This window comes from Pseudoliparis swirei, chromosome 9 (genome assembly GCF_029220125.1).
Source record: "Pseudoliparis swirei isolate HS2019 ecotype Mariana Trench chromosome 9, NWPU_hadal_v1, whole genome shotgun sequence".
Lineage (NCBI taxonomy): Eukaryota > Metazoa > Chordata > Actinopteri > Perciformes > Liparidae > Pseudoliparis > Pseudoliparis swirei.
In genome coordinates, this window is record NC_079396.1 from 18518616 (window position 1) to 18544608 (window position 25993).

At 42.9% G+C, this 25993-nt stretch overlaps 1 protein-coding gene across 4 annotated transcripts in view; it reads left to right on the top strand.

Annotated features, from left to right (window-relative positions):
* acap3a (ArfGAP with coiled-coil, ankyrin repeat and PH domains 3a) overlaps positions 1-25993 on the top strand; it is a 58173-nt gene that overhangs the window by 3235 nt on the left and 28945 nt on the right. For all 4 annotated transcript variants that reach the window (XM_056424017.1, XM_056424018.1, XM_056424019.1 and 1 more), the window contains exons 2-4: positions 21641-21698; positions 23134-23253; positions 23909-23962. In XM_056424017.1, the coding sequence (XP_056279992.1) occupies positions 21641-21698; positions 23134-23253; positions 23909-23962 (232 nt within the window). The remainder of the gene's footprint in view (positions 1-21640; positions 21699-23133; positions 23254-23908; positions 23963-25993) is intronic.

The window sequence follows — 25993 nt, forward strand, 5'->3', positions numbered from 1 at the left end:
CACGGCATGTGGGATGGTCGAATAGCTTTGTGAATGTCATTTGCACTGTTATTTGATTGTTTTTGTTTGGCAAAAAGCTGATTGTGTTGTTATTTACTTGCCTGCCATCAAAATATTCCTTATAGAAGATTTTATTGTTGTGTATTTCTACAAAAGAGATACAGTTTTTGGTGATCAACCTTTCTCTCAGACTTTGGAGCTACCGTTAGTGCTTTAGTCTTAAAGAGGCACACTCTCATTTGTAGCTAACGCAGGAATTTAGTTCCCACTTTAACTTCAGTGAATGCCTTTTTTATTTTTCATGAATGCCCCTTTCAGAGGTTTGGTGTGGTTTTTAGCGTCCTTGCTGGTGCGTCCATGTGTCCGAGCCGTCCTCCAGCAGAATATAACTATTGTCCAGAGAGCTTCTGACTTCCGCTGAAAGACGGACTCTTTTCTCTGCGTCTGAAAGGCCCGGGGGGCAAACAGCCCGGATGATCCTCCCTCCCTTCCATGTGGACAGCTGGGGGGTGGAGAACTGAGGCGAGGCCTTCATGGTGATGGGGTTTGTCATTGAGTCGGCGCAGAGAGCCCGGACAGGCAGAGAATCCAAGTGACCTATGGCGCTCACTGCTTGTGTCTGTGAGAGAATGACTGGATGGATGGATTTGTGACACTAAGTCAGATGACAGGGTGAGGGGCGGTCCACGTCAAATTCCAGGAGTTGCACGTTATGAAGGAATGCAGATCGAGATATCAATTTACTGCGGTTGCTGAGTGGGAATATGAGTAAATAATAAAAATATTGAGTCCGTAGGTTTCACAGTCAATAGATAATGTGTACAGCAGAACTGCATGCAGAGTCCAAGGGTTAGTTGGGTGATATAGCTGAAAGAAATACAAACTTTTTAGAATTTTATCTGATTTAACTTTGTTTTTGAAGGTTCTTAGACAACGGAATGCAGTTTTTCTGATGTTGCTATACAATAGTATCATATGTTAAATGTATGCAATATTATGTATAAAATGGTGACGTATATAAAGTGAGTTGAACTGGAATCCGCTTATATGTATTTCAGTAAAGAAAAGTCTTTTTTTCCCTTTATTCCCCGCTCGGCTCTGAAAACTTGTAAAGGTGAGTTTCCGTATTCAGAATGAGATGCTGGAAACGAATAACATTTGTCCTCGGTTTAACTTTAACTGCTTTTGAGTTGCGTTCTAGCACCTTTTTGCACACTGTTCATTGTGGAACTAATTTGGCTAAAAATATATATTACAAGATGTACTCCCATCTGTTTCCCTCACTGTGAGCAAGGCAACATATCTTATAGTGGAATTACATAAAATTAATAACTTAATGCAATTTAATCTACCTTTTACTGCCTCTGGTTTCATATTAGAGTCTGCCCATGCTCATGTAGTCCTACACATAGGCTGCATGGTTATGTAAAAAGACATAATCACAATTATTTGTATCCTTACTGAGGTCACTCACTATTATTTATGACAACATTCTTCAAAAAATAAACGCCTCTGATTTCCCTTCATTTGCATCAAAATTAGATTGGTCCTTATTTAGATTTCATTTTTACTTCAAAATCAAGAGAGCACCGCTTTCAGTTTCCGGTTGTGATCTGCTACATTCCTGCTGTCTAACACATCTTTGCATTAAAATGAGACTTCGACTGAATTTTGTGCTTTTTCGTTTGTCCCGTCTGCTCTCTGTTGTTCAAAAGAGTCATATACGCTATATTACTTTTATGCTTTTCTATCCACGATCGTTTCTCACAGGCGGCCACTGTTGGCTGCATGCTAGATTCATAATGGCACCAAGGACTAATCTGAAGTGAGCCCTTGAATGCTCCGAGTCTCGTTTCATTCCAAGCATCCTGGTTCATTTCGGTTCGTCTTTGTGACCTTTGGGAGGTTGGAGGAGGTTTCTTGTGTTCCTGGAAGATCTGCATCTCCAGCTGAATGGAGATGGAAGGAATTTCTCCTGATAATCTTGTTGCTTCTGCTCTGCTTCAGACTGACCTCCTTCCATCTTGAATCTGTGTCGTTCAGCCAAGAGGGCTCCTCCCAACAGGACTTGGACCTTTTCCATAAGGGGGTGGGGTGGGGCTTGCAGCATTATTATGATAAAAAAACAACAACACACACATTGCTGATATCCAGCTGGTCTCAATCACACACCATCAAGACACGTGTTATGTTGCTCTTTTAAGTTTACCCATAAAGCCTGTTTAGCATTGATTTAACGTGACGTCCGCATCAGACTCACTTAACTCTACGACCATCTCCCCCATGCTTGTGAGTTTATTCCGCTATTTTAATCTCCATCCGTGTACTTGATTTAATGAGAAACGTGCAGTGGCGAAGGCCTGTGGGCATTCCCACCATCTTGTTAAACGTGCCCCGCAGCCAACAACTCCAGGTATGGAAAGTGACGGATTAAAGCCTCGGTGTGGAGTTTGATGGCTGCGCTTCTCTAATCAGGGATTGGCCCACATTCTCCTGCGCAACCTCTATGGACGGCGAGGTGTCACACCTGGAGGATTAACGTCCAATTTGGTGTCATCCTGATGTGAAGGACTGCAAACGGATCTCATGATACATGGGGCAATATGATTTCTGAATCACAGCGTCGTTGGTCTCCCACTGGGAAGGTGCTGCGCCGTGAGCTGGAAAGGCTTTCATCTCTTTAAAATGAGATCGGATGAAGGGCTTTTGCCACACAGATTATCAGAGTGTTTGAAGGATACACACTCGGTTGCCATTTTATTAGGCACACCTAGTTAAAACTAATGCAGTCTCTATCAAATCCTCATTCAGGACCGTTGGAATGTTCTGCTTTAACTGTTTACGAGGGGTGTTGAGGATGCAACTTAATGACCATTTTGGAGGGTGTAGTTTGTAGACAATTTATTTATCCTCATTGATAAGGTGGACTAAATAATAGAAACACCTGTCAGCAAAGCGGTTGAAAGGTGTAAGCCTACCTGATAAACTGGTAACTGATTGTATGTCTTCGGAGAAAACAAAGTCAATGTGCGACAAGCGGATGCACACGTCTTCAGGGTTAGACCTAAACAGTCTGTGGTTAGAACTCAGGAGGCAAAGACAACTTTTGTATTTGCGGGACAGAAAGGTCGATTGAGACCACTCTTGTGTTTGTCCTGCTCAACGATTAATACGGTAGCAGTTCTGGCAGAAGCGGATCCTATATTGATCCGAATGATACATGGTGTGCAAAAGGGTTTAGGTGTTGTCCGGAGGGATGAATGTGCTCAGTCTGATTTATGTTTTTGTTGCACTTCTAGTTCTGGTTGAGCAGTACATTTGGTTGTACCGGCACCCTACTGGCCCTCCAGAACACCGGGCATGTCCAATATTATCACATTTATTTTTAAATACTTGCTGTCAGCGCCTTCAGGGATGGCTCCTGGTGTTGTGTAATGCGTGATCAGAACCAGTTTGTATGATGTGTTGCATGACCACAACACGTCCACATATAAAGGCAGAGTGAAAACCAGCTGTTATAGCGAGAAATGCAATTTCATTAGAAGTTGAGATTAAATGAAACACATATTAACCGGTCAAATTGTGATCTTATTGAACAACATATACAAACAAATTTACAAAAGAATCCACTACTCTGTATTCCCATATCACATTCCAATCACCTTTTTTTTCTAGTAAAGCCAAATATGCTAGTTAAAGGGTACCTGTAGTGCAAAACAACAACGTGCTACATCCATTCGGCGCATCAAATAAATCATATTTACCCCGCCGCTATTGTCAACAAGTCACGCATAGCCCGAGGATTTACATTTCTTTGTCAACATTCCAAGTCCGTGGGCGCTGCCATTTTGCTAGTTATTTACTCCAGCTCAAAGCTAACTATGACGTAGAGTCGTTGAAAGGAATTCAGCCAATCCGGAGCCACTTCTACACGCGTTGCTTCTTGGGATAGATCGGTGGCCTCAAGAATTACACAATCTATATCAGGGGTGCTCAATACGTCGATCGCGGCGACCTGCCAGTCGATCGCGGCGTAGTATTGGTAGATCGCATGACATTAAAAAAAATTGGCCTGCCCCCCTGTCACTTTCTCTATAGCGCCACATTACAGCAGAAGCATGTCATTTCTGTCTCTACGTGTTGCGTTAACAGTCCTCTGCCCGCCGTCTCGTGTGCCGCGGAGCTCCCGACACCCGGTTTGCGCGCATCGGGAAGGACGGAGCAAAGAAAAAGTCACTAGCACCCCCGAACATGTCGGCCGATCATTGCATCAATGAAAGACATCTCCAGCGCTGGCTTATGCGCGATGTAGCTATCAAGCTCACGCTTTTGTGTGAAGCAGATGAGGTCTAATGACACTATATCATCGGACATAAGTTCGTGCTCTTTACAACAAATGCACTCTCTGTCTGTTTTTTGTGGCACACATTTCCCACAACTGCACCAAACGTCCGCCGACTTGCGTGCACGGCCCGCACGGTGAAGCATCTGGACCGCGGTCCTTCGCATCAACTTCATCAGAATCATCGCTATCATCGCTGTCACAATTCACTAAATGGGGATAGTCTGCTTTTAAAGGTTCAAACAAGTATCCAGTTGCTGAATCAGACAATCTTTCATCGTCCATATTCTCAATCTCTCAGCATTTGTTTGCGAGCGCTCGACGTTGTTTACATTGGTATCTGAACACATCCGCTGTGGCTGGCTGTCGATCTATCAACGATCTGACGTCACACCACCCGCGACATATTCAAGCTCCAGTGCAATGTCGCATGTCGGAGTTGAGGACTTTGAACAGCCTAAACTACGTATTGTTATTGAATACTGGACCGTCAGTGCATGAATAACCTTTAGAAACACATTATCTTTTGATCTGGCTACATATTGTTTTGCACTACAGGTACCCTTTAAAAATAAATCTTCTACTTTCAGAGACAAAGGGAGTGTGTGTAGAGCCCCATTCCTCTTTAACTCGGTATCAGCCTGCCCTCTTTTTATTGGTCCAGTCAAATGCTAAATATTTGATCTAATTCCCTCTATTAAAAGTTTGTACTCTGCTCAAATATTCCATTTTATTGGGAATAACTCACAGCACACAGTAAGACACTTAAACTTAAGTTTCACTGAAAATGTCCCAGACAGTTTCTCTTGGATGATGTTAATAGTTTTGCACTCGTTAATTCACAGGAAAAGTGACAGAAATAATTGTAAGACGAAAAGAGAAAAGTTGAAACCCTGGCCAATCACGGCTCAAAGAGTGTGAATTTTGGATTGCCAGATTTGGAGAGTCCCCTGGTCATCTATCACTTCTGATGGAGTCAAATAATGCTTGTTGGGTGAAAACTGTGGTTGTGTCCAAATTATTTCCCATGTTCACTCATTCAGTACTCCAGACACTTCGTAGTTTCCGATACAGTTGGCAGTCATCGGTATTTTTTGTCATCACCATCATATATGTATATATATATATACACACACACATATACTGCATATCCAGTTAATTGCTGATTTGTGTAAATGGGGATTAATTCCTGGTGAGATGCTTTGGGATGCAGAGATGATGTCATCCGAGAGCCTTTTGTGTTGAAGGAGGGGGTTCGCTGCTTGAGCCCTGGCTGTCCCTCTCATCTCATCTTCATGAATAGCGAGACGTTTCACACACTGGTCACACAAAGAGCCATGGAAAGCAGGGTGCTGCATGCTGAAGGCTGCTAATCGGCTTCTGTCGCACAGAGGTGACAAAGACCTCCATCAGTCAGCGCACAAACGGCAAGAGTGTGAACAGTTTATTAAGTGCGATGAAATCTGATAGCCAGAGCTCAATTTCTCTCTTTCAAATCGGCCATCCAGTGTTGCCACAGGTTGCGCATGTAGACATTGAATCAGCACTATGGCAACATCCTGAGCCCGAAATGATGGACGAGTTGTAGTAACTGGGCATTAGTATTCCTATCACACAAACCACAGATGAGACCACAGGAAAACAAGAGCTGGGCCAGTGAGGGAAGTATCTCACACACACACACACACACACACTGCGACACACTGAGCAGATTGTTAACACTGATAGTCTTTTGGGTTTACTTCAGTGAACAAAATCGCTCACAAATCAGCATTTGTTTTCTGCAGCACATTAAATTATGGTTATGGAGAGTACCAAACATCTGATCTCAGAATGCTGTGTGGCTGTAGATGTATCGGTTGCCTCTTTCTGTTTACAAGAGTAAATCCATTTTCCCCGTGATGTGTAAGAGTCAGGCTCCAAATTGGCCAAACCCCATCATGTGTTTTATCAAGACATGTCCGTTATATAGTCCGGTACATTAAAGATAGTTGTTGTTTTGACACTAAATGTGTTGTTTGGGTGCTTTCAAGACATTTGGGAGGTGGATTTCGTCGGCTTTGAACAAGCCAGGCTAGCTGTTCCCCTCTGTTTCCAGTCTTTGTGCTAAACTAAGCTGATGGAACGCCGGCTGTAACCTGGCGGAACGCAAAGTTAATTTTAGAAGCAGCGCAGTTGCATTCAAAGACCTAATAGATGCAGAGACGCTTCCATGCAAGTTAAAATTGTTTCAGCTTGAGCCAAAAATGTTGTTTTATCGTAGGGTTTTAGGAAACTTCTTCTTAAATGAACAAAGAGAAAAAAAGAGGATAGAATAAAAGAAACAACCGGCGTTTCTGGTGAGGTTTGATTTGTGAACTTGATTTTCAGAGGCTAATCAGAAAATATACAGAAAGGCAGCTTAACTTTTACATCTTAGGTCTGTCCACTTGGTAAATTGTCTGTTTCGGACAATTCAACAGAGACTGCACAAACACATTTCACGGACAAAAACTCCAATTTCTCTTGCTTCAACTGACTTGAAGGCCTAGTTTGTTTGAAATGTGCTCGTAATGAGTGCGTGACCTCGAAACATTACTCGGCCGTTCATGCTTTGGAAATCAGATGAATCTGTATCGGGTTTCCTCATTAGGGTAGCAGCGTGGTTGGCCTGGACTGCATTACACCGGTTGCTTTTTACATTCTAGATGGAACACTAATTGGAAAATACCCAATTTCCTCAGCACATAACGGCTGTGACTCGTGGCCCGCCTGTCAGTTGGGTTTCTAAGACTGTGCTGGAGGAGATTTGCCCTCCGGTCAAAACCATGTGAGGGGCAGTGTCCTCTCAGTGAGACAGCGGCTGGGTTTGGCTCTTTGGTCATCGCTGTGCGTCATTTGTCAGCAGACAGACCCACAGACAGCAGGCAGTATGACGTGCACTGCGTCTTATACCACGACATTCTTAAAAATAAAATAACGAACGTTATGACGAACGGACCTCGCTGTGAAACTTCTCCCCTGATTATCAGGCGTCTTGGAAAGCCATGATCTCATGAGGGGGAAGTGGCTGGGTCGTATCCAGGTGGATCAACATCAGCCCCATGCTACATGTTGATGAAAGTGAATATTGCAACTGTGTTATTGTCGTCACCTGAGGTCATATAAAAAGACCTCTACGTCAAACACAAATACTGTAAGTGAAGTGGAAGTAAAAGGTAAAATCATTGGGCTCCACAAGCACCCTTAGCTCCGGCTCTACGAAGCTTTTAAATATTGAATCACACGTGTACAAGCATCTGTTTTTGATTTGCTCCATCGCTCTCGCTCCCTGCCTCATACTCTCCCCTTCTCGGTCCTCCTTTGCCTTCCTCTGTGTGCGGGGGCAGACTTCTGGTCGTGGCTGGGCCAGAACCGGGTCTAGGGACAGGCCAGGAAATGCGTCAGTATGCTGAAATTTTAACAGCAGGTTCAGAGTAAAGGGCAAAACCCTGGAGAGACGATGTGTGCGAGGAGGATGCTGACTCTCCCTGTTATGACACCCAGACCTGAGTCACAACATAAATCCCATGAACAACTTCCAGCGTTAAGTAAAACCTAAATGATGGCCCACAAGATTAGTTACTTTGACATTTCTGTAATTTCTTTTTTTATCCTATTGTATTGAGGAGTACTTTTGGGTCGAGCTAGTTCTTTGGTCGAACATTTAGTCAATTAATGGCTTGGATAAAGGACAGATCGATAATCAAATCATCATTTGGGGTCTCCTTTTTAGCACACATTCTAAGCGTTTGATGTTTCAGTTGTTCTCATTGTTTTCTCATTGTTTGTTTGTTGTGGTTCTCCCTGGAGAGTGCGGTTTTCGGCGAAGAGATCAATGATCCCCGACTCTGTTTCCTATTTTCTCTCACAAAACTGTATTATCCTGCTCTTTTCTTTTCTCACTCTTGAGTCCGGCATAACTGCTGTAGCTGTAATTCTCCAGAGAGTCATTTTTAGTGCCATGTTTCTGCATTGGTAACTGAGAGCAGCCAGCTGTTCCATGCTTCACTTCTCTCAGCTCTGCTCCAGCTCTGTCATGGCAAAGTTTTAGGATTGACCAAGGAAAATTGGCAAAGAATGCCGGTTGGCGTCTTCCTCACTTCTATCCACATTTAAATGTCCCATCTCAGGTTTAGCAATAAAAAGTTCAGGCTCTGGGGTCCCTGTTTTCCGAGTGTCCTCCCTGGCTTGTTGTGCTTCCTCGCTGACAGCGTTGGGGTCCGGTTAGCATCAACATTCAGATCCATGGACTGATGAGAAAGGGGTCGCAGGTCAATGGAAAAGAGCCTGAGTGTGACGTCGGGGGCGTGTTGCTGACTTCAGCTCAGAGGAAACACCTGGGGGAAACCCTGATGGAAATGACACCTATACCCTCTTCCCTTTGACTCTTTCAGTCAGCTGAAGTGACAGTCAGTGCGGTTACATGCAATCGAATTATTGGCTTAGTCGGACTGAAATCGAATTATCCGTTTCATGTAAACACCTTAGTTCGACTATGCGGCGGTCGACGGTCGGTCCGACACCCCTGGATAGCTCCGGTCCCGATCCAGTTGATAATTCGACTCTCATGATATAACTGATTGAATTTTTTCTGACTTTTTTTTCTGCGATGCATGCATGCCTCCTCCTCTCCCTCCCTCCTCCCTCCTCGGAAGTCGAAAGTCGAAGAGAAAAATTAAATTCTCCTCCGTTCTTGTTTCTCTCTCTCCGCAATCTTCTCTCAATTCAGCCAATCATTCAGCCAACTCCTATTAACACCATGGAAGAATAGTAGAGAGATGTAGCACCCGCTCTCTCTTTCCCCATCTTTCTGTTGTTGTTGGTGGTGGTGAAGAGGTCAAGCGGAAATGGCTGTATCACCACGTTGTAATGAAAAAACGCCCGCCCCCTATCGGGGATGTGATGCATTTTTTCCAATGATTGAATTACTCACTGCCATGTATATTGGGATAACAGCAGATCCCCCAAAGATATGATACCATCATGTAAACGCACTGACTGTGACATCCACATGATGTCTGAGCAAGCACCAGCTCCACATGCTAATCCAAACCATGAATCAGCTCTCTGGAATGCATCTCCAAGGCAGTTGTTTTACATTTAGGATCATGTGTAAAACAGAACTTGGAAGATTTCATTATTTTGAGCTTGTTCAGAGCGAAAAGGATGTTGGCGGAATTCACGTGGAAGCAGCCTGAGCTTTTGTTTTCGACGAGCAACCATCGCTCAAGCTTTCAGACAGGAAAGAGCTGAATGCTTCACACGTCTGGTATGCCCTTCTAGTGTAAGCCAAGCTGCATGTTTAGCCCACAAAAATGCTGGGAAGACTCCCAGCTCAGCCCCACCACATCACGCCTGTGTAGGGATTTTCACAGAGGGATTTCTGCTATTTCACCAAAATGTCAGGGGGGGGGGGGGGGTTACACTGTAGGCTTGGCTTACTGTGAGTGGCGGCACATTCTACTCGCCGCTTTCTACTTCTGCCAGTCTGGTGTGCTGCCTGGAAAAAGGCTTCACGTCTGTCGGTTTTATTGTCTTCCTCTTCAATGGAACATTGTCCAGGCTGCTTCTCACAGCCGAGGCCTCTTCTGGATCCTCTCTGTATGTGTGTGTGTGTGTTCCCTCATACGTCCCAAATATCTTCATTGAAATATTTGGGTGTTGCCGTCATCTCGGACCACCCTGAGTTAACATAAACCTGCACCGCCAGCCGAGACCTCATATCCTGACCTTTCTCTGGCCTTTCTCGGTGCCGATCAGTCTCTCTCCCCACCCAACTCCGACAATGCTATTTGGGATGTCCAACACATCCTCTTGCGTCCTATGTGATAATAAACAAATTATTTCAGGCTGACCATTCAGGTCTGTTTCCCTTGTGATGGTGCACAGGAAGCACCCGCAGACCGCACCAATTCAATTATTAGTGGTGTCAACGCCACTTTTGCCATGCTGAAAGGGTTAATCTACATGACCGTCTTTGTTGGCTCCCTGACTGAAGTGTCATTTCCCCTTGGGCTGTGCTGGCCTAAATGCATGACACCCCCACTGCCACCCTAGCTGATGGGGGATGGATGGAGTTGGCATTGCATTATGCATGCTGAATACACCCAGCTGGTTGGTCCAAAAGCCCAAATCCAGCCGACATTAAAGACCTCCTCTGTGCCAAATTTAACCATCATAAGACCTTTTTAACCGGAGGCCCTCTCAGTCCGGATTGTTTCGACATTCAAAAAGAAAACAAAACCGGAAGCTAAGTTGTTTCATCTCAATAACTATTTGATGCAAACATTTTACACATACATTCATGTTTTCCAGAGGATGATTCCTACTGACTTCCTCCTGATATCATGACATTTCATCTTGCAACAAAAGGAGGTTGACGTTTTAGTTTTTATCTGAAATGCCTCGACAACATTTTCATGAATTATTGTGAAACGTTGTCCAGATGATACATACAGAGCTAAGTGATATGAAGAGAATCCCACGTGTATTTAAACCAAACACCTTGATATTGTTACCGAGATGATAATGTAGAGTTGTTATCCAATGTTATGTCTCTTATCTTTGGCACAATCTCTCCTCCTTCTTCCCGCTCCTTCCTCTTCCTCCTCCTCCCTCTTCCTCCCACTCCCCCTCCCTCCTTGCGTTGATTGTTGTTTGTCATGTCCAAATGTTGCACCTTCCACCAAAAAAAATTCCTCGTTTGTTTGTGAAAACATTCATTCTTTGGCAATAAACCTGTTTCTGATTCTGATTCTGATTCTGATTCTGATCATCGCCAAAGTTGTGACACATTGAACAAGAATTTGCAATTTTCTTGCTAAATTACTTTATTGATTAAGCTATTGTTAAAATCTGTTTATCCTTTGTTTGAATAAATAAATATCCAGCTAGTTTTGTTGTACTTTTCCATGTAAATCCTTTCTATACTACCCTTAAGAAGAGCAGAAAGATCCTGTTTTATGGTAGGAAAAAAAATCTTGATATCAAAGTGTGAGTCGTAGTTTCCAGAACGACTTCACCGCCGACCCCACATCAACTCACGGTTGCGCAGGACTCGGCTGGCCATATTCCCATTCATTGTCTTTTTTCATGCATTCCAGCATCCAAGAACTGTGCTGACAGCAGGAAGTTCAGGAAGGGAGCAACACATGGCAGCTGCCAAATTCACTGTAAATACTGTACGCTGAAATTGACGGTTGCATTCATAGAAACGTCTGTCCTCTCAGACTATTTTGTTCTTATTATACACAGAAGATTTATCTCATTGTCTGGACTGATCGTCATCACTTGTGGCGCACTGATCTGTATAATCTCATGTATCTGGTGTAGTGTTTTGTACAGATTGTGGGTGTATTACCAGCTAATAGAGCTCGAACCACAAAGCTCCCCAGAGGCTTTCGGGGAAAAGAATGGGTGTGTAGAAAACTGCTAAAAGACCACACCACTTAAAATGTGTATCCTTCAATGCAGAATTAAATTCCCAGTTTGAAGAGAGAACATCAGCAGTCAGACGCCAGGTTGTTTGACTTGTTAACCCTTCCCATGTCGGACAGTTCATGGGGAAATTCAAAGCCCTGCAAGAAGAAATACTGTTGTCAACACTTCAAAAAAGTCTTGTGCTTAAAAGTCTGATAGTAACTCCCAATGATGTTATTGCCCTCTAAAGAGGTTAGTTTAAAATAGGACTGGAATGTACCAATTATTCGTATTTATTAATGTGAGAAACAATTGGTATTTATTAAACTAACCTCTAAATTTCTTCTGCATTATTTAAGTTGTTTTTACACCAGGCTTTGGATACACCAACAACACGTATAGAAGTGTATAGTATATTATCAGCCTTATCCTTTTAAATGTGGCATTAAATGTTTTATAACTAATTGTTGCACTGCTCCTCAGGCCAGGCAGTTACTAATCACCCACTCATTCCTAGATGAGTCCACTGTTTGGCTGATACCCATGATGCAACAACGATCAAATCCCTCGGCAACGAACAAAATAACGATAATCTAAACAGCTGGAAATGCTCTGTGAAGATACTTGTTATAAAGGCAACCGGGGAAGATCAACATTTCTCAGTTGTGTGTGGGAGGCGTTGCTTTAAGACACTTTGGCTCTTTCATGACTGTCTTCAGTATTGAAATCTGTCCAGCTGCCTGACCTCGGAAAGAAAGGCGATATTGTGACCCGTACTCAAAGCTTTGAAATATTGGTAGAAAGGCTGAGACACGAAAGACAACCCTCAAAGATCCAACTCCGCCGTTGCAGGAGAGAAACCTTCTGTCACATTAGTGGTTTATAATTGTGGAGTTGAAGCATGTGCAATTCTGCCTCAACATTCGGCTAATAACTCAGAATTTACTTGGGTCACGTACCCTTAAATTAATCTGTCTGAGCACATGCTAAAATGAGATAATCCAGATGTTTTGCCATTTGTCTGCTGCACAAAATCCCAGAGCCGGACAAGTTATATATGGAAACCATTTCTTTCTTTCAGACTGTTGAACACATAGACTTCAGTGGCAAAGAGCCTTTTATCATCTTGTAAGTCACGTTGAGATGTGTATTTGCTCATGGCTCACAAGCCCACAGTTTGGTTTGTATTGCCGTTTCGGATAAATATCCCTTTTAGAACGTGTTTGAACTGAATACAATTAATGAATGATATTATAGTAAATTAAACAATACTAAATATATTATATCATTAGTTTAATTGTCTTACATTAATGTAAAAGGATTTTACTGTTGCATTGTTGGTTGAAATGGAGCTCAGTTTTAAAAATTAATCTGTAGAAAACTGAAACGAATGATTTTCAATATGAATTCATATTAATAACTGACACACAATGTTCGCTTGTCTAACCAACTATCTAAATCTCGAAATAATTAAAGTAACTCTTAGAAAAAGCAGAACATCTTCACATCTGGAACCATGTAATGTTTTTTAATGAAAAAATACTCAAAGAGGTTGCTGATTGACCGTCTTTATGTTGGGTGGATCCGTCGGCACAGACCGCTTCCAATGGGAACTGGCTGGATTGAAAAAAGAGCGGGAAAGTTAACTTCAGTAGTTGCTGTTGGTCAGCAGCAGTCTCTCTCTCTCTCTCTCTCACCCACTTCTCTGAGCTGGAGTTTGATCAGACGGGGGAGCTGAGGGCAGCTGCTCGCTCCCCCGTGGGGGGGGTCACTCTCAGGGTTATCGCGGGGTCAGGGTTTGGCATTCAGGTTTTCATGAGTGAGTGAAGTGTGCAAGAGCTGCTAGTACATTTACTTTTGGTGAGGAGGAATGTCCAGAGGTTTATGAAGGATTATGTCATCTGAATGTTTTTTTTTGCCACACTCACATTCAGTCCAGACTGAAATATCTCGACAACTTTTGGCTGGATTGTCACAAATGTTCACACACTTGTGGTCCCCAGACGTTGAATCCCCCTAACTTTGGTGATTTGGTTGTATGAATAAACAACACCAAAATCATCCGCGAACATTATATGTCCAGGGCTTTTTATATGAAAAGTAAGTAAGAAGTGGAATAGGTCTGCGCTGCCTTTGTCGAGGTTGAAAGGAGTAATACAGTTTTCTGTCTTGGTTCGGGCTGTGGAGCCGCCGTGTTGTTGTTTCATGCAACTCAACCCTTTCCTTGCGACTTCATGGGTTGATTGATGTCTTTTTATTCACTGTGTGAAAGTTCAAGAAAAATCAACCTCGCTCCGGAAATGTTACGTATATTATTCCAGTTCTGTGTGAAAGTTCTCACAAAATCAGCAGTTTGAAAAAAAAGATATTGACGTGCCACTAATATCCCCTGGGTGTGAAAAGGCCTTAACTCTCAGCAAGAAAGCGCGTGAGATTATTTCCCAGGATGTAAAACTACTGTATTACTTTAATATAAAAGTTAATTGAACTCTACATTTAGAAAAGGGTTGTGTCCAAATGAAAACCTGAATCTGAATTCTCGGACTTCTCGTGGACGTATCATCGAACAGCCCAGACAGTTGTTTTTTTTTGCAGCAAACTTGGCTGTCGAAGTCTTGTTTGATTTGTATGTTTCAGCAGAAGAATGTCTCACTGTTCTCGTTCTCTACATGTGTGAAGATGTGATTCATCTGCTCGGAATAAAACAGGAATGTTATCCCCAACTCAGAGGCCTGCTTGGCTGCTTTCACTGAGTGTGAGACCGTTGGCCGTTGGACAGCGCCAGAACTAATGTCTCTTGCCAAGGGAGGTTCTGAAAATATGCATGTTGTTCGAGGTCCAATGGGACACTTAAACACTGGATCAGGGACACTCCTGATCCCGGAGGAGCATTTGTCACAGCAGCGATTGTGAAAGTTTTCTTTCTGTACTTGGAAAAGCAACAAAAAGCGGGACGGTTTGAAAACACTTCTTTATGTCCTCCTTATTTTCATGCAGGCAGTCCTTTCTTTAAAGGGGCTTTCTACAGATTTTCATGTGAAAAATCAGTTTACTCATCACCAGGAGAATTGCTCCTGTGAAAACAGTTGAATCATGAGGAATTTGGAAAGTCTGAGAAATTGTGTGCCGGGGGAAATGCCAACAGTTGTGCACCGATGGTGGTCTAAAGAAAAAAGTTTGTATTAGTGACTAAAACTGCAGTAGTTTAATTGATCTCAACTGGATGAAGGTTAAACTCCAAATAACTCGAGCTCCCCTTTTTAACAAGAGTCTTTAGAATTTTAAATCAATCCCTTTTATAGATGTATCGGATTCACAAGTGTCAACCACTGACTTAACTTCTATCCTCTGCTTTTTTAATACACAAATATACAACCTGGTCGAGCAACATTTTTATTATTTACTAATATGTCAGTACTATTTTGGCCCTTCTTTTGAGATATTGTCATGCATTTCTCTTTTGCTGTAATTAAGGCTTTTGAGTGACCTCAGCTACATACAATCTGTCAGTAAAACCATTAAATTATATATATATATATATTCCTTTTTTTTACAGTTGACTTTTGAATTATTCGATTTCCTCGGCAGTTAGTGTCATGGTCGTCATATATAAAGATTATTGACAATAAACAATCTTTTGCTATTGGTGTTGGCCTTCAGAAATTTATTAGTGAAGCCGTGAAATATGTTTGTCTCCCGTACATGCTTTCATGTTTGGTGGACTGACACCTTGTTGACTTAATTCTGTCATTGTGGAAAATGAGACTTTGGAGCTCCGGGCGGCCTCTCGGCATGATGGGTACTCTTGACTCGCACGGTATGACAAGTAGACCCACTAGATCTGAGTCGCATATAAATGCCATTCGGATAGTTGTTTTCATGACGGAGACATTATGTTTTTGGGTTGCCTGTCCGTCCATACGTCTTTTAGTACGTACGTACTTACGTACGTGCGTGCGTACGTGCGTGCTGTCATCTCAGGAACTCCTGGAACATTTCTTCAAATTAAGCACAAATTCATCCTGGACTCAAGGAGGAAATTATTAAAATGTGGTAGTCAAAGGTCACTGTGACCTCTTAAAACAGGTTTTTGTTGGCTATAAGGAGGACGAGCTCAGTCAAATGGCAGTTTGGCACGCTACTGTTGATTCAGTTGCTGAGAGTCTTGGGAGCAGTGAGGGGTTCGGCTTTCATCTCGACAAATTTAGATGGCAGGACATTGGACACACTGAAGTCGTAAGAGAATGAGGCCAGTAAATCACGTTTTATTTTTGTCTGTCCCACAAAACAAGACGTTTTAAGGCATCTGAATGGGCTCTGGTTACCTGTGATGGGTATTTTTATTTCTTCTTTTATCATTCTAGAGACTAAATGATTGAGTGATGATTGATTCATAGTTTAATCTAGAAAATGTCTGAACGTAGTGACAAATGCTCCTTATTGTGACCCTCAGAAATCTCTTGTTTTGGAAAATCTTGAATGATATCTAAATAAACTGTTATTTGATTTAATTCCACTGATAGAAAATTCCACAGGCTCTGTTTTAATAATCGATTAATTATTTAATTAAAAAGTTATTTGTATTTGGTTATTGTACAGTGAATATAGTTTTAAACTGTTAGTCCAAACAAACAATAAAACAAATATTTGTTTTCTATTTTGTGACATTTTAAAGAACATTGTATAGAACAATCAATATATTTCCTACCCATTATCACTATTTCTGAGGAAAAACGCAAAGACTTTTGCTGCATTGAATGCTTATTTTGATCAGTCATTCATTATTTTAAATTAATTCTTAAAATGTTTAAAATTCCCAGAGCCCAAGGTCACATGTTTATGTTTTTAAGTCATAATTGAGAAGCAGGAACCAAATAGTGTCCATAGAATGACCAAAAATGATCACTTTATCAATACATTTTCTGGAGATTGACTAATTTTAACACTAATGTGACACCATGTGACCCCAAAATGTTGGAAGGTCCCGCCCTCTCCTGAACTTAACACCAGAGAGTTTCTTTTCCCACTTGGCAGAGATCAGACACTCACGGCCCCCGTGAGGGAATAGTCTTCTGGGGAGTGTTGGTGGTCTCGGCATTCAGTCCACTGCATGAATGAGTGGGTGGGCTGGGAGGCATCGTCTGCAGATGAATGTTGCTGTAGAAACAGGGCTTGGGCAATGGCTGCCACTCAGCTGTTTTGGCTTCACACATATTTGGCCCGGTCGGCAATTCTAGGGGGGATGGGGAGCCGAGCACCGTCCTCCAGTTGTAGAAGAGCAACAAGACTTTATATAGTGACAAACATGTGAGCCCCGTCGTGGATCCAGTACATGCAGCTACATCGATATGACCTCAATGCTACGGCCTCCAACATGTTATCGAAGCATAAATGAGTAATCATAGCTGCAGGACACGTGTCACTCCAGTCCATTAGTGCAGATGTGTGTTGTTGAAGAGTGTTTGACGTTAATGCAGCGACAGCGGCGCACTCCAGACTGGCGCAGGACTGTCGGTTCTGTTTACAGTGCGGCCCGGGCTCTCAGAAAGCGGGCTTGTTTTAAGTATGAGGAACACATATAAGCTTTCAAGATAAAAGCCTGGGCTTATGCAACAATAGTCAGGGCTTTGAGCATATGTTGGGGAGAGTATTACTGGAGACATTTGAACTCCCTCTGCACATTAAATGCATTAGGATGGGGTTACGACAGATTAGGGGGTGGGAAATTAAATTTTCAGATGATATAAATATGGCGCCAACTGGATTGGTGTAAAGGTTTTTTTTGAAGGTCAAAATTAAGTTATTGTACCAGCAATTGACAGCTAAGCCCCTCCCCCTCCCCACTTGAAATTGACACAACCTTTTCAAACAAGGGGTCCTTGATTTCAAAGGTAGACAAACTCAGTGTATTTGGTAAATGTGACCCTGCTGTCTTGGATATGTCGGTTTCAGTTGCTCCAGTGTAAACTTGCCCAATTTTTGCCCTTCAAGTTTTGGTAGTATTGCTCTAAATATTCTTAAATCCAAAGCTTGACAGGCTTCCTGTGCCTAGTTACGGTTAAGTGTCTGGGGAGGTGAGATATTTCTGAGTGACTCATAGAATAACGAAGAATAGCTTAGAATAACTTGAGCTGCTGGTCAATGGAGTTGAAGGGGAAATGTTCCTCTCCACCCCCTCCAGTCAGCCACCCATCTCTGAGATCCAGCCTCAATTAGGACAGAAAAGCAATCAATATTCTAACAAAATGCTTCTCCAGACAGGAAGTGGCTTTCTCACAATGAGGACCTTTGACAGGCAGGGGGCCGCCCCCCCGCCCCACTGTCTCCAACCTCTCGGCTCCCCCTCCTCCACTCCACCTCCTGTCCGCTCTGTCGCCTCCCAAACTCTCCACGCTGATGAAATCTCCTGTGGCAGGTTTTAAATTAAGATTAAAGATGCTGAGGAGCAAACAGCAGTTTGATATCAAACAGTCTGCTGATGGCTTCGGATCACTTGAAGCTTGCATGTCGTCTGCTCTCCAGCTGTTCTCGTTTGTATGCTGGCAGAGAGACGAGAGCTGACATCGCTGCATCACTCATTGGCTAATTCGCTCTCCCCAGCGGGTCGCTGGCTGTAGGTTTAGTCGGCGTGCCCCAGCTGGAGGTTGGGTTAGGGGGCGGCCACAGCTGTATTTTAGGGGTCACTACCTGGACCCAGTGTTGGCTCCCTCCTCAGCATCCCACCTGCTCGTTCTCCCACCAGACCACCAGGCTGCTCTGCCGAGATTCACCCTCTAAAACGCAACCTTCTGGGGCATCTGTACCCAGCTGCATCGCTCCCAGCCATGCAGCGCACACACCGCCGCCACAAATACAAACACTGGACTTTGATGTCCTGATATTATATTATTCCATTTCATGCTACTTTTTAGACTAGTCTATCTTTTTTTCTCCGCTTCAAGTAATTTGACAGCTTTAGTTACTGATTACTTTATAGATTCAGATTTAACATACGACACATGAAATAAGTTTTTAGAAAATATGATTATTAAAAAATGTATTACCTGGGTTTCATCTTCACAGCAGGACTTTTACCTCTAATTGAGTATTTTTAAGTGCTATTGCTACTTTTAGCAAGAGGATCAGAATACGTTTTCCTTCCACTGGAATAATAGAAATATTTCCGTTCTCACTCTACAAAAATGCTAAAAAATGTAAATTAATTTAAACAATTTACAAAATACTTTAACCTTAAGCATCATGTGAAACTGTTGGGACGTGTGGTGGTTCATGAATTGAGGAGAAATGGAGGTGTTCTGCAACTTGAGGCCAGTAAACGGCACCTCAGACGTTCCTCTGGACGCACCGTCAGCATGTAGAAACCATCAAAGCTGCAGCTTGCTCAGCACAATCTCAGCGTTAATGATTTAATGTTTTCACGCCACATAAATGATTCCATCTTAAATCTGCACACAAACACGGGGCATGCATTCTCAATCTGCCTCGACAAGTCCTAAAAGTATTGTGCGGTTGCTTTACTGCTGTTGAATAGTCTCCTGATGAGGTTTTAATGGGGCGAGGATGGTCATCTCTGGCCACAGTAGCTGCGGTGCGAGTCCCCCGTGGTGTGAATAAGGGTCAACTCACAAGCACATCGGGGACCTCTCCGGCCCACTTAGGAGATGGTTGCCATGGCTACGGGCCTGGGGGAAACAGAGTGCATCCATTATGGGAGACATGTGCAGTGAGACAGGGCAGTGTGGGGGTGGGAGGGGGGGGGGGGGGTTCGCACATCTCGAACAGTTAGCTGGGCTGTCACTATGTTGAGCCACTTGTTCAGTTGCATTCATGAGCAACACAGTGGATCCTGCGGAAGATATCGTGCATCTCAAAGGACCCATCTTTCTTCGCCCATCCCTTGTTTTCCCTTTTGCCTGAATCGGAAGCTTAAAAATGGCAACAAATAAAACATAAAATCACCTTTTTCTGACCCTGTTAAACTTTTCTATCGTGCAAAATACCTTGCATCACCATTTAAAGCATGTCTGAAGTCTCTGCACATTGATATTTATTACACAGTTCAATAAATATTTTAAGAGCAAGATTTACCAAAGATGGAAGAACCTTCGTCATGTCAAAAGAGCTGCAGATGTCACTGTGTCTACTTCTTCAAGATTTAAACGAGTCATTCACAAACTGTTGAGTATTTGTGGGCCTTTCAAAATCGAATATTACATTTCTTTTTTAAGGTCAGCGTGGCTGCTGCTGAAAGGCGTGAGAACGAGAGCTTGCTGAGCTCCGCATTATCACATAAAAAGGGCAGTTTCAAAAAATGACATCAGCAATGAAAACAGCTTTGCTCACGGAAACATTATCCCGGGGTGTGGTTGGCTGAAGGCTTTTCAGCAGGAGATCAGTTGAGGTTACAATAACACACGTCCACATGTGGAATAATATGGTATTGATTATTTTAGTCATGTATGTTTCCATTTTGCATGAGTTGGAGCTTTTGACAGATATTTCCTCTCCGGAGTATTCCCCCCCTCACTTCCTCAGATCCTTCTAAAAGGTGTTCGTGAGAGTAAAAGCTGTGGGGGTGAAGGGATGGAGGGGAGGATGAGAGCACGTGCCATCCTCCGTCCCCTGAGCTCACTGCTGCCTCGGCCAAGCCGGTTAATCCAACTAAGGTCAGCGGGAAAGAGATGAGACAGATACGTTTTAGATCCTGCCAGCTGTGGCCGATACATTTGCCACAGATACTCTCATATCAGAGCTGCTGTGTGTGATTTAGGTTTTTCCTTGCTATCAAATGGAAAACTAGTCTTAATGGGATCGTATAGGTGTTTTGAAGGAGGGCTGTGGGAGGTACTTCTCCACAGTTAGGGTTTTACCGACTGTATGACGGTAATGTCCTGCTGTGGACGAGGGCAGCAGCAACACATATTTAGCAGCTTTAAAGTGAGAGCCTCCTCAAAATATCAATATGGGTTTAGTGTACACTTCATTAGAATTTTTTCTGATGTGGAACTAAACTGAAAGTGAAACTAATCCAAAATTCCATCCAACAAATATTTCACTTGAAGCCAAAAATGTCAAACTTTATTGTGGCATTATATGAAAAGTTAGAGGATCACTAGATTCATTAAGATGCACCGTGTGGGCACATGAATGTCTCTAGTTCCAACGGTTGTTGGGATGTTGACGTCTGGACCAAAGTGATGGACTGTCCAAATATTTGGTTATGCAGAGCGATGGCTTAATGGCGAGGCTGACTTTTATCATATGTATACTCCCGTGATGCCTCACTATGCAGCAGGAAGCAGATCCCAACAGGATGAGCAGCAGGTGATCAAGGGATCAATTAGTTCTCCTCTCACTCCTTATTGACTTCAGTATGTGGAGAAGCTGGGTAGTGGTGCATTTAGGGGCTACGTCATGCAGTGTAAATCACACCTCTCTCTCTGCGATGCGGTTGGGGGTGGTGTTAGTGGCGGTGGTGCTGACAGTGAAAGTAGGTGGATTGGGGTTCGGGATGTGCCAGACAGCCGTGTTCCCTCTCAGGTGTCGTCTGTCACTTTGTTTTGACGGAGCTGAATTGCTCCCAGGACGGCGTCCCCGCTCACTTAAAGCTCCCCAAACTCTCGCCTGTTGTTGCTCGAACATGTCTGGGTTCAGCTCCGTGCAGTAACTCCATCTGTCACCCACACATGGATGGAGTGTCTTCATGCTTTCTGGGAACGTGGGAAATCACACGCAGATTGTTGAACAGGCTGTTTCCCAAATGAGATCAATTCTTACTGTGACTGGTTTTATTCGAGTCATCCGGTAAACACATTAGCACATGTGTTTTAAAAGCTTTTCTTGTTTTTGGTTTTTCAGGGCAAACCTCGATGAAGTGGAGACGGAGGTGGTGGAGGTCGAGGCAAAACTAGACAAGGTAAGACATTTGACGTCCAATGCCCTTTATCTCCTTATTCCATCTGGTCTTGTAAAACTATTCCAACACTTGTTTATACTTTCTATGACACTTATATGTATAATGTATTATAAACATGTGTAAAAAAAAAAAAAAAAGAGCCGTGAATTTGTTTTGAAATAATCGTGGGTTATTTTTCAGTTCTGGGAAACAGCAGGAATGTTGGTTTGTTCTCTATATTCTATCGAAGCACATCATGTTGCACAGACTTTGGACGCAGCTTGCCCCTGACACAGCTCATCACCAGCATACTCTGCAGTGCCTAATCCCACACTGACATTGCTGGACTGCCGACGGCATGATGGACAGCGTAATGTCGCTCAGTCCTGTTGAAAAGTTCAGCTGAAGTACGCTGAAGCATGACGTGGCACTCAAGGCACCCGGTTGATGAGGCATCCAGATGTTTAGCCCGTAACGCTTGTGTCACCGGTCCATCTGCTGCCTTTTGACATTGAATTAGAGTGTGTGTGTGTGTGTGTGAGAGCCAGGATTAGTCTGAAACCTCCAACGTTGTTCTGTGAAATTCAGCTCTTTCTTTTTTACATCTTTGAAACGGTGGGTTCATACCAGGTTTTTCTTTACCCTTATTTGAAGTATTGGCGCCTCGAGATGGTCAGTCTTGTGTTAAGAACAGAGATTGTCCGGAGACAGTTCTGTGGCCGTGGAATAAAAAGGAGCAGTGGTGGAGCGAGGGGAGATTGTCTTCCAGTGAATCGATCATGGAAGGCATCTTTCGATCAGATGGATACAGAATACAATTGTGTCGCCAAATACACTTTGGCAGCCAATAATTTGTCTGGGCGGCTTGTCCAAGTAAAGTCTGTGTGGGAAACAAAGTGTATCGACCTTCTCATCTAACTCAGAGAAGCAAATAAGCATCCTTTAAACTAATTGAAATAATGGCTCAGTCTTTCTGTCTGGTTAGCAGCTGGGAGGGAGTGGGACTCTGCTGGAGAATAAATGGGGCTGCAAAAACCAAAGCCTGCTGTTTAAACTAACTCTTTCTCCTCATAAAAACAGGCTGACAAATACAACATATCTAACAATTTTGCTGACGGACACAAAGAAGACAGACAGAGTGTTAACAATGTGTGGTGTAATGCTGTCGGGGGGGCGAACATATAGACACCACCACACCCGCTATGCTGTTTTTTTTATTGCCTATTGTTTTAAATCAAATGCTTTTCTTCACCTACGACAAACACTGTGACTTACTTACTATTTGCAACTGTCAAGTGTAAACTAGTCAAGATATTAGGGAAACATTCAAATTCCCAGAAACTACACAGCAAAAGTCTTCACTGATAAGGGCCCATCTAATGCTCATATGATGAGTGGTGAAAGTGATAACTGTATTTCCACCTCCTCCAAATGTGTGTGTGTCTCTCCTCCACAGCTGGTGAAGCTATGCAGTGGGATGATCGAAGCAGGGAAGGCGTACATCAGCGCCAACAAGCTCTTCGTCAACGGCATCCGGGATTTGTCTCAGCAGTGCAAGAAGGATGAGACGATCACGGTGAGGTTTCCGATGAGTCCAAGTCGGTTCATCTACCGGCATCATTTGAAACATCATAGCCTTTTTATTGTGGTTTTATTCGTCATTATTCTTTCTGACGTTTAGTGGATAGGATTGTGAGAGTAATTGTCTCCTGGGGACAGGGGACTTTCCTCCTCTCTGGGTGTTAGCCTGAATGTGTGTGAGTAAACCTGATGACTAACAGATTAGTAAGTGAGCATCAGATGCGGTCGGGAAACGTACTTCTGGCTCGGCTCGCAGCACACGCATCTCGGGCCGTTTCATTGGTGCCGACGTTAAGTACTATTGAGTGTCTTCTTGGCTTCAACCTTGAGAGTTTCTTATTAAAGTCTTGTTCCTATCTGTAGTTTCCATTGTAAGAAGATGAAAGAAAAATAAACTAAAGCCGGCCTGCATTTTGTTTTTCCTGTGCAAAGTCCAAGAGAAGAAATCCTCCAGTGTAACTGAAGTGACATTAACCCGTTTAATTTTAGCATTAGAATTCTTTTGAAATCCTGCCATTTCGATTTTGGTTTCAGATTTTGACAGTTTCGATTTGATTCTTTTACTCTCAAATGCAAACGCAGCAGCTGTTCTGAGAATATTTATTTTGTATTTATTATAATGTTGCTATGTGCTTTTTTATCCTTTGCAGGAGTGCCTGGAAAAGTGCGGTGAAAGCCTGCAGGAAATCATCAACTACCACATGGTGAGTCGGCCTGCTCTCCAGACTGTGTCCATACGCTCCACATACAGACGGAGCAGCACAACGATATCGTCCAACGTTAGCTGGCATTGAAGGCCTCAATCTGATCCCACGAGAAGTTCTTCGTTCACACATCATTAAATATGTCAGTCTGTCGCTATGTAACTGTCAGTGAGAGCTTCATCACATCTCAGACGGTACTACTTACTAATAAGTCACACTTTAAAAAGGATACATACATTGTAACTAATTGCTTTTCTAATGGTTTATAAAAATTGTATTATATAGATTTAAAAAGACATTAACGAAATACAAATTCAGGTTTGCCAGGTTGTGAATTGGAAGGCTTTTATCCTTTTTTGTTGTTGTTTTAGTTAATAATACAGTTATGAATGTTCATAATCTAATGTAATTAATTGTACAAGTGTGTAATACATTATAATGCACTTATAAGCCTACATAACGACATTTTAAAGTGTTTATTATGGTATAATATGTTGCTGTTGTAAGCTTAACACAAGGGAAGAGTACAGCATCACATCTCCCAAAACAGATAGCACGACATTTTTCTTTCATATGTTTCTTATTTCCAGCCTTGTAACTGTATTTTCACAAATGTACATCTCCCCAGCTGACGTAAAGCATTTCTGCTTTACTGCTGCGTCGTTTCCCCTCCCCGCCTCTAAAATAGCTGAACCCTTGCCCCCCGCCCCCCCTCCTGCCCTCCAAGGCCCTTTGAAGTCCATTTGCTTGAACCTGTGTTGTGGTTGACGATGTTGTAAAGTGCAAAGTGTGTGTGTGTGTGTACGTGTGTGTGTGGATCACATTCCTCTCTGAAGCCCCAATGAAGATGTGACATTGCCACTCCCTCCCCCGCATTCAGCTCCACTGTATTGGGGGAGAGAGAGAGTGGGATCGGCTGGGCGAGCCAGTGAAGTGAAGGTTGTAATCACAGCAATGAAAAAGGAAACTCTGGCATGCTCTACTGCCCTAGAGCCAAAAGACGGATCACAGACGAGCAGGAGTGTCTAGAGGAGGACTGATTTATTTTATTTTTTTGTTGGACTAAATTGTTGCGGTTGTTATTTACAGTGACGGATATTATTATGTTATCATTTCACAAGTACTGAGACAATGAAATGAAGTTAAGCATCTAACCAGAAGTGCAAAAGGCAGAAAGTGTATACAATATGACCAAAAAGATATGCAGTGCAAATATAAGTACAGGTAATGGCATTATCTAAAGAGTACACCGCTCTCCCTGTTCCCATCAACTATATACGTGAAAGCAGGTTTAAAAATATGCAGCAACACAAACTACAGACCGACAAAATATGCTTATAGTTGAACACCTCAAATATTAATTTACACGATAACCTTCATGAAGGCTGGATCTTCTGCAGCACATTTGTATCAGACTGCCTTTGTTTGAGACAAGTGTGCCAAATAAACAAGCAACGGAATGTACATTCACCCTGACTATTATCATTATCTTCTGATGATGATGATAATTGATCTTTTGAACGGTTTGGCTCTTTAGCTCCTGACATGAATACTTGAGAACTAGTGATCCTTAAACTTTGTTAAGCTTGCATTGTTTGTTTTTTTGAAAGGCGGTTCTTTTCTTGATATTTAAGCTTTGGCTGTTTTAGGAACGCATGCTTCTTCTCAATCAGATTCAGACTCCAGAGCCTCCATCCGTCTGTTTCTGTCTAACGTATCTTCTTGTTGACTGCTTTAGTGTGTTACACTTTACAGACCATAAGAGAGCGAGGGTTTGGCCTGAGACCAGCTGGCCACTTCCACTGTAAGCTCAGCTGGGTTTTCAGCCTCCTTAACCCCTCCTCCTCCTCCTCCTCCTCCTCCTCCTCCTCATCCCTCTCTCCAGTCCATTAGAGCCAAGAGTCTGACTGGACATTAATATGATTGTCTCTCAATGGTTTTCTTTGTTAGTTTGATGTCAAAGCAGAGCTGGAGGGGTATGTGTTGTAAGAGTAGTGTGAGACTGAAGCGACAAGAGGGATTCCCCTGATA